The sequence below is a fragment of the Drosophila albomicans genome, chromosome 2L (assembly GCF_009650485.2).
Source record: "Drosophila albomicans strain 15112-1751.03 chromosome 2L, ASM965048v2, whole genome shotgun sequence".
NCBI classification, from domain to species: Eukaryota; Metazoa; Arthropoda; class Insecta; order Diptera; family Drosophilidae; genus Drosophila; species Drosophila albomicans.
The window spans coordinates 20193295-20207957 of NC_047628.2; the positions used below are offsets into that span (position 1 = coordinate 20193295).

The following is a 14663-nucleotide window of genomic DNA, read 5'->3' on the forward strand; positions in this document are numbered from 1 at the left end:
CTTTTTATGGTTTGCATGTGTCGCACTTACAGCCCTCGGCATAAGATTAGAAACTCTTGGTATTTTTTGTAACCTCCGCAAAAGAAGTACACTGAATATCTCACTCCCAGAGAAACTGTGTTTAACTAATTGTAGGCTCCATTAATTAGTCGCAATTAGCATAAAATACTCAGTCGCTGACTTTGACAAATGTGTTTAGAGCTCTACTGACAGTTAACAATTAGAGAGCAGGCAATCGATCACCTTTAGGAGCAATGTGCGCCTACTCAAAGTGTCAAATGTGTGAATACAACGGTGTGAATATTTACAGTATTCACATGCATAATACGCAAAGTGTTTCGAGTTCATTTGCATTTGCCTAGCAATTCAATTATGTTGTACTACCGAATATACTTTTCACAGCGCAATGCTATTTGAATGGAATATAAAATGGAATTTGAAAAAATGTTGGATTCTTTCACTTTAAGCTAAACAACATTAAATGAACTTTAAATTTGTTACGTAGTAACATTTTTAACAACACAATTTCCAAACTAAAATTAAAAAGAGGTAAATGCATTTATTCATTTTCGATGTTCTTGTATAGTTCCCCTTAAAATCATTATAAAGACAATAACTGAAGAAAGGAAATATTAAATAATCGCTCATTGCATTTGGCTGCTCTCTTATTTTTTATTCAATTTGTTATCCCAGACTGGCAAAAAAAAGAAAAGAAAACTTGGCACACTGTTGGTCATAGGAACAAAAAAAAGCATTGTTGCTAGATATAGTGAAAGTGCGGAGTTGGAGAGAAATCAAGAGCGGATTGAGCGTAGCCAGATTTCGGCAATGCCAAGGCAAACAACGCAGTTACAAAGGAAATGCCAGACAGTTGAAGTTAATGCTGCGGTGTAAGGGTCGTATGAGTAATGAAAAAGCACAATGCGCACATAGAGCAGGCGAAAAAAAAACAACTGTGACAAAGATAAAGTTTTCATTACGCTGTCTGCGTAGACAGCGAAAAACAAAAAGAATGAGAAACAAAATGACGGGAAAAATAAAAACTAATGTCGGATGCTGAGCACATGACTCACGGCAACGTACTGAGGTCGAAGGGGACGCAATGCCTGCCATGAGGAAAGGAGGAAGCAGGGTTGTGTTGGGTCAACAAACAGAATAAACAAAATCAACAACTGTCGACCTAATTCGATGCAAAGTCAATTAATTCGAGCAGATTAATTAGTTAAGTCAAAAAAAAAAAACAAAAACTAGTTGACATCGTCCCCGACACAAGCATTGAGCCGCACCTCAATTACACAGTTTTCAGTATCCTGTTTACCAAAACCCCTCCCCCCAAACTCCCCCGCCATTAGAGCTGGCCAAGTTCAGGTACGAGCCGTAATGGTGTCCGGACATTTGTTGACTATGCTGTCATTAGCGTTTTAGCCGTCCAATCACCCCAAAAAAAAAAGAGCGAGAAAAAAACTCGCCCTTTGACTCTTTAATGCGCCATTTGTCGACCTTTTTAATTGTCCTCGTGATAGATAGCCTTGTCTTCGCTGCACATTTATAACGTACACTATTTTATTATTTTTCTTTTTGGTTTAATGCTCGCTTCTTGTTAACGTCTGTTGACTTGTGGTAACACCTCCCCAGACACAATCAATCCACCTGCCCAGGGGAGACTTCCGCAACGAGTTCAAGTTCCGTTTTTTCAAGCAATCACTAGTTAAGCACTTGCTTTAGCTGGTCAAGCTCGTTTACTTGGGAGATAAGCTGCAATCAGCTTAACTGCAGATTGCCGCAATATGAGTATTTAAACGTATACTTAATGCGACGTCCTGCTTAAGTGCCAATAAGTGGCTTATCCTTTGGTTAATTTCACGCACTTTAATCACGCTTATGTTAAGGAAATTTAAAAACATTTTGTCGCCTTCATTGTGATGTCAACAAGAACCGTTGCTAATTGGATGTGTGTTTGATAATTATGTTAAAAGTAAATCCTTGGAGGCAACTAACAATCTAATATAAGTATAATATTTTACCATATACGTGCATTCGTACGAATAGAAATATGAGTGCTCGCACTATGAATTATGAATGCATTCATTACAATTGTGTTGACGCTCAGGCATGCGAAATATGCTGATAAAATATGTAGTAGATGATACTCGCATGTTTGCGAGTTTGGGGGCGACACAGACACGCATTTATAATGACATTTTAAATGCTTGGGGCTTCCACACTCCCCGTTAGTGAGTTCCCCATTCTCCTAAGCCTTCCATGTTCGTGTCCTTGGTCGGAAACGAGCTCAAATCCACCCACAAAATATTAATGCTGTCAGCGTTTCCTTCTTTTTTTACGGAATTATGCGTAAGTGTGTGCTGCGTGGGGTCGGGTTCCGGATCTGAAAGAGTATTATGGTAACTGCCTCTGGGATAAGGCGGCGCCAGTGATGTTTATGTGCCGAAGCATGACAAAGTGTTAAGTCCTTGACTCTAAAGGCAAAGAGCAGAAAGAACTTAACAGTCAGTCAATCAATACATTGAGAGTCAATTTCAACTAACTAGATATCGTTTTCAATTGGCCATCTTGACATAGTTTCAAATTGGATATTATGGGAAAAGTTGCAACTATAAATGTTTGCAAAGTAGTTTACAATGTAAATATTATTCATATTATTAATTTAAGTGTGAAGTTCAATATACAATTATAATAAAAAAAGAAATTGAAAGCGTTCAGTAATTACAATCGAATGAAAATAAAGAGAGTACAAATTTAATATAGATTACACTGCGTATCCCATTTCAATGACTCAAATTTCACGACCTAAAATCAGTGGCAAGCAGAGGGAATTGTTATAATTAGCCCCCTATTGAAGGCACTTACCAGTCCATTAAGCACTTTAACCCCCTCGTTCACTCAAGTCTGTTCCAAATTTCCCTGGCAAAACATTTGTTACCAATTATGCATTCAATTGTATGCTATAGTATGTATTTTTCCGCTTTCATATATTGTGAGGAGGGGTTTTTGTTTGGTTTTGTTATCACAAAATCAATACGCGATGACGCGGACACTTCAATGGACGTTTACGTTTGTCTCCAAGCGGAGGGAGAAAGTGTGGTGCGGAGGCGACAGGGGCTCGATAACCCATATGCTAATAACTAATATCTGTATTATATTTATTTATGGCTTGTATTAGACTTGGGCGTATGCAAGCACACGTTCGAACAAAACACAACAACAAGCGGCATCATTAGTGGGAAAAAAGAATCTTATCAAATTACGCATACGTCGTGTTGAATGAGCCAAATCGAATGTTGGATTTAAAGCTGTCCAGCATTGAGTCCCTGCCACTCTATTGAGGTCAGAGCGAGCTTATTAAACGACATTCATAATTTTATTGCTTTTGATGAGGATAAGCATGATGATCATGATAATAATGAGGGGGAGGATGGAGAGAAAGAGATGGGCGAATACTTACTGAGTCATTGACAGACCCACCACAAATATGTGGTCAAATCATTCAGGGGTGGACAGCGTTGAAAAAGTGTCCGACCACTTTGTCTAAAGATTTCTTCTGCTTTTCCTTTGCAGCATTCGATGTTTATTTTCCTACCACATCCGTGAAATTCAAACTGCCACTCAACGAGGAGTCCGAGAGCATTTTCTCCAAGATACCACTGGCCCAGTTTCAAGTGTTGCGGCTCGACAACAATCAGCCAGCCACCGACTACATCTACAGTCTGGAGGATAATCCGCTGCTGCGTTTGAACACCAGCTCTGGCGAGGTTTATATGCGCAACGATTACCAAGCCATCAACGAGAGTGTCAAGTACGTGCTGACCGCATTTCCACGCAGCCAGAACGAGACTGAAGCTGACCAACTGTTGCAGCAGGTGGCACATTTGACACTCGAACTGGAGCCGCAGCCATTGAACGACTATTGCGCCGAATTGGAGCACATTTGCTTTTGGACTTCCGCCCATTACACCATCGCCGAATCAAGCAGTCCGCTGGCCAAGAGCGACAGCGAATCCTTTCAGCCGGTGCTGGTTGGAGCGTTGAATTCGCGTGCCGCCAAATATTTGTGTGCACATCACAGCATCGAGTATGCATTGAAAGCGGGCAGCGCACACTTTCTGCTCAAGCAGAATCGTCTTTATACGAAACAATCGCTGGATCATGATGAGCTCAATGGGCTGCAGGCGTTAGCAGGAGTCTTGCAGGCCACCGTCAGCTGCACCGTGAAGATATCTGCACAGGAGCAGCGACAATTCTGGCGTAGCTACAATGTGACGTTGCTAGATCGCAACGACAATGGACCGCGACTGCAGGAGCGACAGCCGCACTTTAACTTTTACCTGGAGCAGCCCTACTTCAAGATGGTAAGCGTTCCAGACGGGGCCCAGACTGATTGTCTGGTCAATGTCTGCGTTGGGTGCGGGCTTATTGAATTCGCGTTTGATAAACGTTTGCGAGACACGCAACATCAACCCCAGTGCCACAAAAGCAACACTGTGCTACACAGACAGGAGTCAAACTTTCTTGTTATTAGACTTCGCGTCATAATTGTGTCGGTGTCTGACTTGAATTTGTGCAGTGTAATTTGACCATTATCACGTCTGGCTGAGAGTTCGCCTCCGTTTCCGTTTTCGTCATTAAAAACGCGTAACGTTTTAACGAAGTTCCTTTTTTTTTGATTGCCAAACGAAACGAAATGTGAAGGGTGTCAAGTGACTGCTGCGACGAAGTTGCCTCTTAAAGTTTACCAGCAAATGAAAGCTTTAAGCGCAACTTGGCCTGGCAAATTATGTTGTCATGTTTTGCGGCTGGAGACCCGTGCCAAGCCTATCTAACATCCCCGAGGTGCGCTAGGAGCCACTAGAACTATGTCATTTAGTTGTTAGTTAGTTGCAAGTAATTGCTCCACATGTACTACGAATATCTATAAAAAAGAAAATGAGTACGAGAAGTTTCCACTAAAGTTTAGCCATTACAATTAGTCGTCTGTAATATGTATTTAAATTAACAAAATAATAATAGTAGCCGCGTACTCGTCTGCCTAAATTACTGCACAATAATGAACCAAGGTGTGTTTCAGGTGAATCCAACAGTAATTGCTGTCAGGCGACTGGAATTTGTGTCAAAATATCATCAACTAAAACGCTTTAATATCGTTTGACAGCAATGGAAAGCCGACAAGTTAGCTTGTCAAGAAATTATGATTATTGGAGCTATCAAAAAAAATTGTTATGACAGCTACATTTATCTATAAAAGTTAAATATTTAATGCAGAGATTTAAATTACCACTATTAAGACTAATTACGTACCAATATCAATTCTAATTGGATTTATTTCTCATAAACTTTTTTTTTTAATTATGGCATTAAATCGGAAGCAAACGAATTAGTTTATCAAAATTGCATGGTTATTAAAGAGTGTTCTAACAAATTGTAATTTATCAAAAACTGTAATTTAAAGAAAAATTCACTTTCAACTACGAATGCCAATTGGAGTTAAATTTGAAGTCGATTTCCCTCCCACTTGTTGATTTTGCAAACTATTAATCGCTTTGCTATCGATATGTGCACGCGCTGCATCTAAGTACATAACAGCTGTTATTGGCACACTGGCATCGATATTTTTAGTGCAATTGCAATTTCTACACGATCATGACCTCAGGATACTTGCCATGCAATTTAAAAGCTGAACAATTAAAGCATCGCTTAGTGGAAATGAAATGGTTTTATAATTGATAAAAGTCCACGCTCCAGGGAATAATTCCAACCACCACAAATGTCAGCTCCCAAAGGCTTTGGGCTGCTTTGCCCCATTTGCTGACCTTGTGCACAACGTGATAAACAAGAACCTTAATTATCAATTGCCCAGAGCGAAGCTCCTTGGAGAGCAGCAGCACTCAATTTGTGGTGCTGGAGGTCAGTGGGAGCGGTCCACGTAGCTTTTAATTAGTGTTGGTCAGTTAATGCGAATGCTAATGAAGTTAACCCATTGACTGTTTGCTTACAGGATGAGCCGGTGGGCGAGAAAATCATTTATCTGGACAAGGACACGCTGGCAGCAAATGCGCATCTCGCTTACACCATACTAAATGATGCACTTGGACTTGTACACCCGGATTGCCACGCCTTCGAGGCGGATCACACGGGCAGGCCACACACCATTGTCAGCTGTCGTAAGTATTTGCAAGAATTGTTTTACAGAATAATGTCGATAATTACATAATATTGTAAGCAGCATTTTAGCTAATTTCTTTATTTCCTATTTATTGCAGAGCTGCGATTTTCTAGAAGCGGTGTGCTCCGTGAAACACCTTACTGTGTCGACTTAATGGCCAGAGACTTGACCATACAGGCGAAGAATGTAACAGCAACGGCCACAGCTCACGTGTGTCTGCACGTGGACACGGATCAGTTGCATGAGAGCGATCAGCCGCGGCCACAGGCGTTGCCATTGCGTCAGCGCCAGCATCGTATCTTCGATTCTACTGGCGAAGTGCTGCATTCGGATTTGGCCGGAAGACGCCGTATAAGCATTGACTATGAGAAAGATGTATTCGTGCATCGCTCGGCAGCTTCCTATTATCGAGTGGCGCAGCCCGAAAGCTTTCTGGAACTGATGCGGCAGCGTTCTTGGCGCTTTGCGCTCGTCGAGGATCGCAGCAATGCTTTTGGCATCACTGAGGTGGCGGGCATTCTGTATGTGCGTGATGGCTTGGCACTGGAGCGTGCACCGGAAACTATTTACTTTCTGAATGTAACATGGCAGGATCCGGATAAGCAGGCGCATGTCTTTGTCATCAATTTACATTTGATCGAGGGTCGACCAGCAAATGCCAGCTGCGAGGTGCGACTCAAGTCACGTTCTCAGACCTGTGCCCAAGTCAAGTATCGTAAGCAGTGCGGCAACTTTTGCGGTGCGGCCACAAATGGCGGTCCCTGTATGTGGCGCGGCTCCAGCTCGGCAATGTTTGGACGCAACTATGGCAGCTGTGTGCCCGATGCACGCTACTGTCCGGATCAGGTGTGTGATGCACTCGAAGAGCTGAATCCGTTTGCGTGTCCACAGGATTGCACACGTTCCGATTACATTATGGGCCCGCATACCAGCAATGGACGTGGCATACTTAGTGGATCGGGCACCTGTATTTGCGAGGATAATGGCAAATGCTCCTGTGGACCGCTGCCCGACGAGGATGAGATAAAGCCGAAACGTCAACGTAAGCGCAAGAATGAAACAGAAACGGAATCATTTAGTGCAATGCCTGCGCAGGAACAAGATCAAAGCGCATTGACAGAAGGCGTGCTGCATGTGGTGGGTATGGAATGCAATCGATACTGCATTCTTGTGGTGATCAGTTGCCCGCTGCTCTTTGTGTTGCTGCTGCTCTGTCTGCTGCTTTCGCAGCGAAAGTTGTGGCAACGACGCCTTGGTAAACAGTCCGCAACGCCGGCCTCCAAACAAGTGCTGCCTCATAGTCTGGATGCCTTGGGTGGCGATGGAGATTTGCCGCTGATGCCGCTGCAGAGTGGTTTCAAGTTCGAGAGTGCCGATGCTAAGTGGGAGTTTCCCAGGGAACAATTGCAGCTGGACACTGTGCTGGGCGAGGGCGAGTTTGGTCAAGTGCTAAAGGGTTATGCCACGCAAATAGCTGGCTTACCAGGAGTCACCACTGTGGCCGTCAAGATGCTGAAGAAGGGCGCCAATTCGGTGGAGTACATGGCTCTCCTCTCGGAATTTCAGCTTTTGCAAGAGGTCTCACATCCGAATGTCATTAAGCTGCTGGGCGCCTGCACACAATCTGATGCGCCTCTGCTTATCATTGAGTATGCTCGCTATGGCTCACTTCGCAGTTATCTACGTCTTAGCCGGAAAATCGAGTGCGCTGGCGTTGATTTCAGCGATGGTGTTGAGCCCGTTAATGTCAAGATGATGCTCACATTTGCCTGGCAAATCTGCAAGGGCATGAGCTACCTAACTGAGCTTAAGGTAGGGTATACATTTTAACCTGTCATCATACATAAACTAATCCATTTGCCTTGCAGCTAGTACATCGCGATTTGGCTGCCCGCAATGTGCTGCTAGCTGATGGCAAAATCTGCAAGATATCCGACTTTGGACTGACACGCGATGTCTACGAGGACGATGCCTATTTAAAACGTTCGCGTGATCGAGTACCCGTCAAGGTGAGCCATTAGTTATTTACCCTTCTTCCATTTTTTTAATATTTCATTAACTTCTCATTACAGTGGATGGCACCTGAATCGCTGGCAGATCATGTGTACACCAGCAAATCAGATGTTTGGGCATTTGGTGTGCTGTGCTGGGAGCTAATTACATTGGGTGCCTCTCCATATCCTGGCATAGCACCACAGAATCTCTGGTCTCTTCTAAAAACGGGATATCGCATGGAACGGCCAGAGAACTGCTCTGAGGCTGTGTATTCTGTGGTGCGCACTTGCTGGGCAGATGAGGCTAATGCACGTCCCTCTTTCAAGTATCTGGCTGCTGAATTTGAGAAGTTGCTGGGCAACAATGCCAAATACATTGAGCTGGAGACGAATGCCGTATCCAATCCGTTCTACTGCAGTGACGAAGCTGCTCTAATGCCCACGATTGACCAAATAGAGCAATTGGGCGAACCCGAGTCGCTTCAACATTTGTGGTCGCCACCAAAGATGAACCTCTACGATATGCAGGATCAGAGCACCAGTCGTGACGACTCCACAACAGGCATTCAGACGCCATCTGTAGCAGCCATGGTGGTGCCTCCTGGCTACGATTTGCCACGTCCTTTGATCGATGCCAGAACGACGGAGCAAGTGCTGCGATACGAGAACGATCTACGCTTTCCTCTCAACATACGCAAATCGAGCTGTGCGCCAAGTTACAGCAACATGACCAACGGCAGCCCGGCTACAGCGTTGCCCCACTATGCGGTGCCTGTGAAACGTGGTCGTTCCTATTTAGACATGACCAACAATACGCTGATCCCCGATAATCTCGACAATCGCGATTTTGAGAAGCATCTCTCCAAGACTATCTCATTTCGTTTCTCCAGTTTGCTTAATCTCAAGGATCCCGAATCACCGAATGAACATGCTGAGGATGCTGTTTAATCCCTGGCTTCTTTTTTCTTCAACATTATAAACTGCGCCTGGGTTTTTAGTTCAAATTGTTTGTTAATTAGTTTTAGAATTATGCTGATGCCAAAAATAACTCGAATACTCTGTTCCACATTCCACTTCGACAATCTAGCCAAGAGATGCATTCCAAGAGTTAAGGATATTGCTGTCTACCAATTACTTAAATAACCTTAATGTCTAGAAACACATTCCCCAAATATGAAAGAACATTCTCAATTTTATAGTAAATCACAACTCCAATTTCCAATCGAAATATTTCATCATTAAACTTTTGCTATCTATAATCTGTATTTTCATGCCATTGTCATAATTTTAAATGCCTTTGAAAGAATTTTAGCTTTAAGCAAGAGTAATGTAAACCTTGCAAATAATTTCTAGTCCTAGCCTTATTTACTATACATAGTATATATAATATATGTGTCGACATTTCTATTCTTTATTTTAGTCTCGATTGATCTGGGCACAATGACAATTTCGAGTATTTTTCGCACTTGTCTCATAATTTAGATTAAGCATAACCATTGTACTTATTGATGTATATGCCAAAAAATAGACTGTATATAAATATATTCACTTGCTAACATACAGATACAGATATACAAATAAATTTATATGCTACCTTAAATCATCCCCGAGTATTATTATTCTTGAAGGCCAATTACTTATACTAGTTATTTTTTGGTCTGTAGCTCAAGAGAAATAGGTGATATTTATGAATTACAGGATAACTCAAGAACCATAAGGACGATTTGAATATCCTTTGGTAGGATTATAGTCTCCATCAATACGCTTCGTTTGGCACACAACACGCAATGATCAAACAGGATATAGTCCAGCAGGACATTCGTCCATTTAAGTAAGCCAATCAATTAATATTGATAAGAGCTACCTTTATGCTAAAGACCATCATGATCGTCCTTCAAATGGCCGAGTTAGGGCGGATTTTTAGCCTTTTTTCTATACCAACCCCTTGAACAAATTTAAGGCGAATATTTTGGGATATCCTTAAAATACTTGAATGTCAATCAACCTAGTATAGTTACCTCGATATTGAAAATTGACTTCCTGTCGAGATCCTTTAGGATTTGTTAGAGATATGACTAATAAACCAATATCTTTTTTCGAAAATAAGCTATACCACGGTCATATCGAGTCACAAAAGGATGATCGCAAGGACAATTTGCATATCCTTTGACATGGTGAAATCAATTTTACAACTTTAGCATTATCTTTTTTATATTCCAGTAAATTTAAATATGGAAACATTGTTTAAAGAATGCAAAACTTTTCACATACAATCTAAAGAATAAAAATTGAATCTATGTATAATTTTAAAATATCTTACATTAAAAAGTATTGTCTAACAAAAACCAGTCAAATTGCCATTGATTACTCCTCGTCGGGAACAAGTAGATTAAGATTAGCAGTGCTGGACAGGCTGCCCATGAAGGTTTCCTCATCGCCACGTACCGATAACGACTCACGGCCTGTGCAAACTTTGCGTTCCCGTATCATGGCTGTGCGCTCCCAGCGCGAACCTTTGCAACTGCTGCAGCTCTGCTTGGGAAGCTTAAAGACAGTGGTGGTGCGATTACCGCAATCCTTGCATTGAAAGAAGCGCTTCTGTGCATCAACCACCTTCAGCGGATGCTTCTCTGCCTTGCAACGTTCCGCAGCTGAGAAGGCTGTGTACTTGCAACGCTGACAGATGACGGCCTTGCAGGCCATCTTGTAGGTGTTTAGCATTTTCTCCTCCATTGCTTCTTTGCGTTCCAGCTTGTTGAAGTAGTCGTCCTGCGCCTCCTGCTCTCGCATCTCCACCAGATTGGAGTGCGATGATGTGGCTGCCATAATGCGTTCAATACGCGATTTACGCATCAGTTCCCGTTCCTCTTCCTCCAATTTCTGACGTTTTGCACTGCTAGAAAACTTGTCGTTGAGGTCATCGATGGCTCGACGTTTACCCGTCTCTGTGCCCCGCGTAGAATTCGGATTTACCTTCTCCAGTGGCTTCTTCTTTAGCAGCGCTGCTGCTCTCAGTTTGGCGCTCTGCGCCTGCCTTGCCCCCACATTTAAATCGAAGCTGAAATTCTCGCTGCCCGAGAGTTTGGGCGTTACGCTGGCGTCGAAAGAGAATCCACGATTCTTGAACTTATCCGGCACGCTCTGTGGTGTGCTGGGTGCTTCAATTGACTTTGGCATGGGCGTCGAGGGCGCTGCAGTCTTAGTTTCAATCTCCTTTTTTGATGCCTGCTCAAATCGTTCGTTTTCGGCACGCAGTAAACGCAAACGCTCCAAGTCCTGATGCCGCTGCTTGCTGGATGCCTCCACATTGCCAGCCAGCCGGGAGACGGGTCCGCCACGCTCAGCATAGGGCACATCAGCTGGCTTGTAGGCCTTGGGCTTGGAGGCATGATCAACGCTGTGAGCAAACGGCGAGACGTCATAGCCAGCCAGCTTGCTAAGACGATCGCGCTCTTTGTTTATGAGCTTAGCGCTCTTACGAGCCGGCACCGCCGAGAAAGATTGTCCACCATAAAATACTTCGCTTTTGCCTGCAAAGTGTTGTAAACATAAGTACGCTGAGCATTAAATACGTAGAATCATAACTCACCCAACACTTTGTTGCGCAGCTCGTTTAGACCGCGTCCTGATGTCGCAGACTGCAGCTCCGAGCGCCTGGACATCTTGCCATACTCCTGCTTCACATGGTAGACACAATAGTCGCAATCGGTCAGGTTCACCAGCGAAGTGCACTTGTCACCATTCTTTTTTGTTGCACGACACGTGCCCAAATCCTTGGACTGGCCCAATATCATCACTTTTTGTGAAGTGTCAATTGATAGACAGGCGACATCTTTGCTGCCTGCTCGCTTCTCAAATATGGTTGGATTAAGCACAGCTAAGCACATGCCTTCAGCAGTTTTCCAAAGCGTTTTGTGTGCTTCTTTGAAAAGAAATACTGTTGCTGTTTTGACCTCGCCGCGCAGATCCGATAGCGTCCACATGGAGTAGGGATCACCTTTCTTCGTGTTACGTATCGGTTGCTTTGTTACCAAGGCCCCAGCAATAACCCAATCTTTGGCCAAATCACCACGTTCTATGTGAAAAGCGAGACCAGAGAAAGGAACCGCCTTGCGACCATTCATACGCTCTTGCAGCAATGAACTAGAGATCAGTGGATTAATCATGCGCAGCCCGAACACAGGATCTGTGTAGGTTGTGGCAACAGCAGTTTGTTGCAACGGTTGTTGGCTTGGTGTCTTAGCTGCGGCTGGCGGTGGCTTTTGGAAGGACTGACTAGTGAGGGATTTCCTTTGAATGGGATTGTGGGGATTTTTTAGGCGCAGCGCCTCCGGCTGTGGAGTTGAAGTGACCAGCTTTGTGGTTGTCCGCAACGATTGATCGACCTCACGTGCCACTTTGCTTTCGTGTGCATTCTCACGTTGGTCTTTTAATTTTTTATTTATGTCACTGCCATATTCATTGTACTTTCGCTCCAAGAAGTTCTTAACTTCTTCGTCGTCAGATGAATCGAGTTCCGGCTCTGTTGGTTTTATTTTATCTCCATCGTTAGACTTACTTGATTTAATTGCCACCTCGTAGCTAAATGCGTTGGCAAAGCTGCTGTCTTCGCGCAGCTTGGGCACAGCATTAGCCAAAGTGGGTGGCTTTGATCGAGTTGGAGCAGTTGCTGAGATTGCATTTTCCGTGTTGTCACCATCATCGTTTTCAGCTTGTCCCAGCAGTTTTTCAAGTGCCAATATTTCATCCTCATCTTCTATGCTAATATCTGACTGGGACACATTTGCGGGACCCATTGTTTATGTTTTAATACAGAAAATTTATTATTTTTCACGTTTCGTCCGAAATAGCGCGCACACAAATTTTTTTTTGGCGGGCTCAGCTCGTATGTAGGGAGAACACTTATTGCGGCATTATCCAGCACTAACATTGCGGCTATCGGTTATCGCGTGACTTATCGGTAGCAACGCAGCTGTATATTATTCAGTAAGTGTTGAAAACCTGCATTTGCTAAGCGTTCGCTCATTTAGTTCATTATTTATGAATAACTCAATCGATTGCTCTTCTGACTGTAATTTATAATTTTAATTTTTTCAAATGAAAAATATCAATTGTAATTAAAAATAAAAATTGTCGTGCTGGTTAGTTTCGAAAAACATTCATGTAGTTTCAGAAATGAGCTAAATGAACATTAACGCCTTGTTCAATTGAACTGAACGATTCATTTCGTTTTGGTACGTGACCCAACACTTGGTTATTCGTCAATATGTCATCTTTCGGCTTTTATTCACGAAAAGTTTAGTAGCAGAGCACCGTAATAATTTAATTTTATGCTCTGGGTAGTGCTAAAAACTCAGCTATTCGCCCGTATAAGCGACAACAAGAACACGGGACGTCCGTCAAACACCCACGCGCTTGCTGCAACGGCTCTCCGAACGCCCTAAAAATTGTCAAATATTTGCGGTTGGACGGAGACACGGACGCGGTGCCGATTTGCCAAAAAAAAAAAAACGAAAGAGTGAGCTGAAGACAAAGCTGCTGCTTACACCGGGCCCCGAAAAATACACAAGAAGAAGCGTGTATTTAGTGTTTAAGAAATAAAGTACTTTTGCTTCGACCGGCAATTAGTTAACAGGTAAGAAATGCTCAATCAACCAAGCCGCGAATGATGTCTACATTTTTTCGTTTTGCTGTTTCGCGTTCGCAAATAAATGTGTGCTCTGTTCTGACCGACTTTTGTATTCGCTTCCACAAACCGCATGCAATACACACATACATAAACATAATCGCTGTTGTGTGTTTTGTTTTTTTGTGGTTAGAGAATCTTGAAACAAATCCATTCCCCGGCCCCACGTGTTTCATCTCCAACATGCATATTAATTTACATTATTCGTTGTTTTTGTTGTTTCATGTTGATAGCCTTTTGCCTTATGTGTGTTGTTTGTTGTTGTTGTTTTGGCCTTATCGCAGTGCAACGGTGGCTGGAGAAACGGTCACACTGTCGCGGTCGTCAAAGATTTCACAAAATGCACCAATAACAATAACAACAGCAGTAGCAACAACAACTGTCAATTTCCGTTGCATTTTGCACTTTTCGTTTTACGCATTTTCGCATTCCACGGCATTTTTGCATCGCCTGCGCGTGTTTTGAGTTTTCATTCGCCTGCTGTTGACTGTCGCTGCTCTCCTTGCTCTCCCACATACGTATGCTACCATACACACACACATGCATACATCATCTGCTCTCTCATGCTCTTTCTGCATGTCATCTGTCGCGGTCAGTAGCCGGCCCCCCGACCCCCACCCCCGTCAAATCACAAACACACACACATAAGAATACTATTAAAGATGTGGCCAAGTGTGTGTAGTTTTTCATTTAGAAAAGTCGAAATCAGTATTTAGTTTTTTTTGTTTTTGTATCGACCAATGTCGAGCTCACCCCACCCCCAGCTTACACCCAAAGCAAAGCGCTTATTCACTCACCACTCACT

At 43.2% G+C, this 14663-nt stretch overlaps 2 protein-coding genes across 2 annotated transcripts; one reads left to right on the plus strand and one right to left on the minus strand.

Moving 5' to 3' along the window:
* The first annotated feature begins 3043 nt into the window (after positions 1-3043).
* Positions 3044-9772, plus strand: LOC117566006 (proto-oncogene tyrosine-protein kinase receptor Ret). Its single transcript, XM_052002734.1, has 6 exons — positions 3044-3097; positions 3510-4367; positions 6011-6176; positions 6276-7990; positions 8047-8187; positions 8251-9772. Exons 1-6 carry the CDS (start codon positions 3044-3046, stop codon positions 9118-9120), a joined length of 3804 nt encoding a protein of 1267 aa, XP_051858694.1. The 3' UTR covers positions 9121-9772.
* Positions 9773-10485: 713 nt separating this feature from the next.
* On the minus strand, positions 10486-13168 carry LOC117566007 (protein MCM10 homolog). Its single transcript, XM_034245428.2, has 2 exons — positions 11762-13168; positions 10486-11702 (listed from the first exon to the last, which is right to left on the minus strand). Exons 1-2 carry the CDS (start codon positions 12966-12968, stop codon positions 10537-10539), a joined length of 2373 nt encoding a protein of 790 aa, XP_034101319.1. The 5' UTR covers positions 12969-13168; the 3' UTR covers positions 10486-10536.
* Between the last annotated feature and the right edge of the window lie 1495 nt (positions 13169-14663).

What these genes read in the sequence shown, in the direction of transcription:
- LOC117566007 (XM_034245428.2), bottom strand. Translation starts at nt 12,968, where the DNA reads ATGGGTCCCGCAAATGTGTCCCAGTCAGATATTAGCATAGAAGATGAG. An exon ending in GCTGCGCAACAAAGTGTTGG is followed by an intron (nt 11,703 to 11,761) that starts GTGAGTTATGAT and finishes AACACTTTGCAG; the next exon opens with GCAAAAGCGAAGTATTTTAT.
- LOC117566006 (XM_052002734.1), top strand. Translation starts at nt 3,044, where the DNA reads ATGACGCGGACACTTCAATGGACGTTTACGTTTGTCTCCAAGCGGAGG. An exon ending in TCTCCAAGCGGAGGGAGAAA is followed by an intron (nt 3,098 to 3,509) that starts GTGTGGTGCGGA and finishes CAAATCATTCAG; the next exon opens with GGGTGGACAGCGTTGAAAAA. An exon ending in GCTACCTAACTGAGCTTAAG is followed by an intron (nt 7,991 to 8,046) that starts GTAGGGTATACA and finishes TTTGCCTTGCAG; the next exon opens with CTAGTACATCGCGATTTGGC.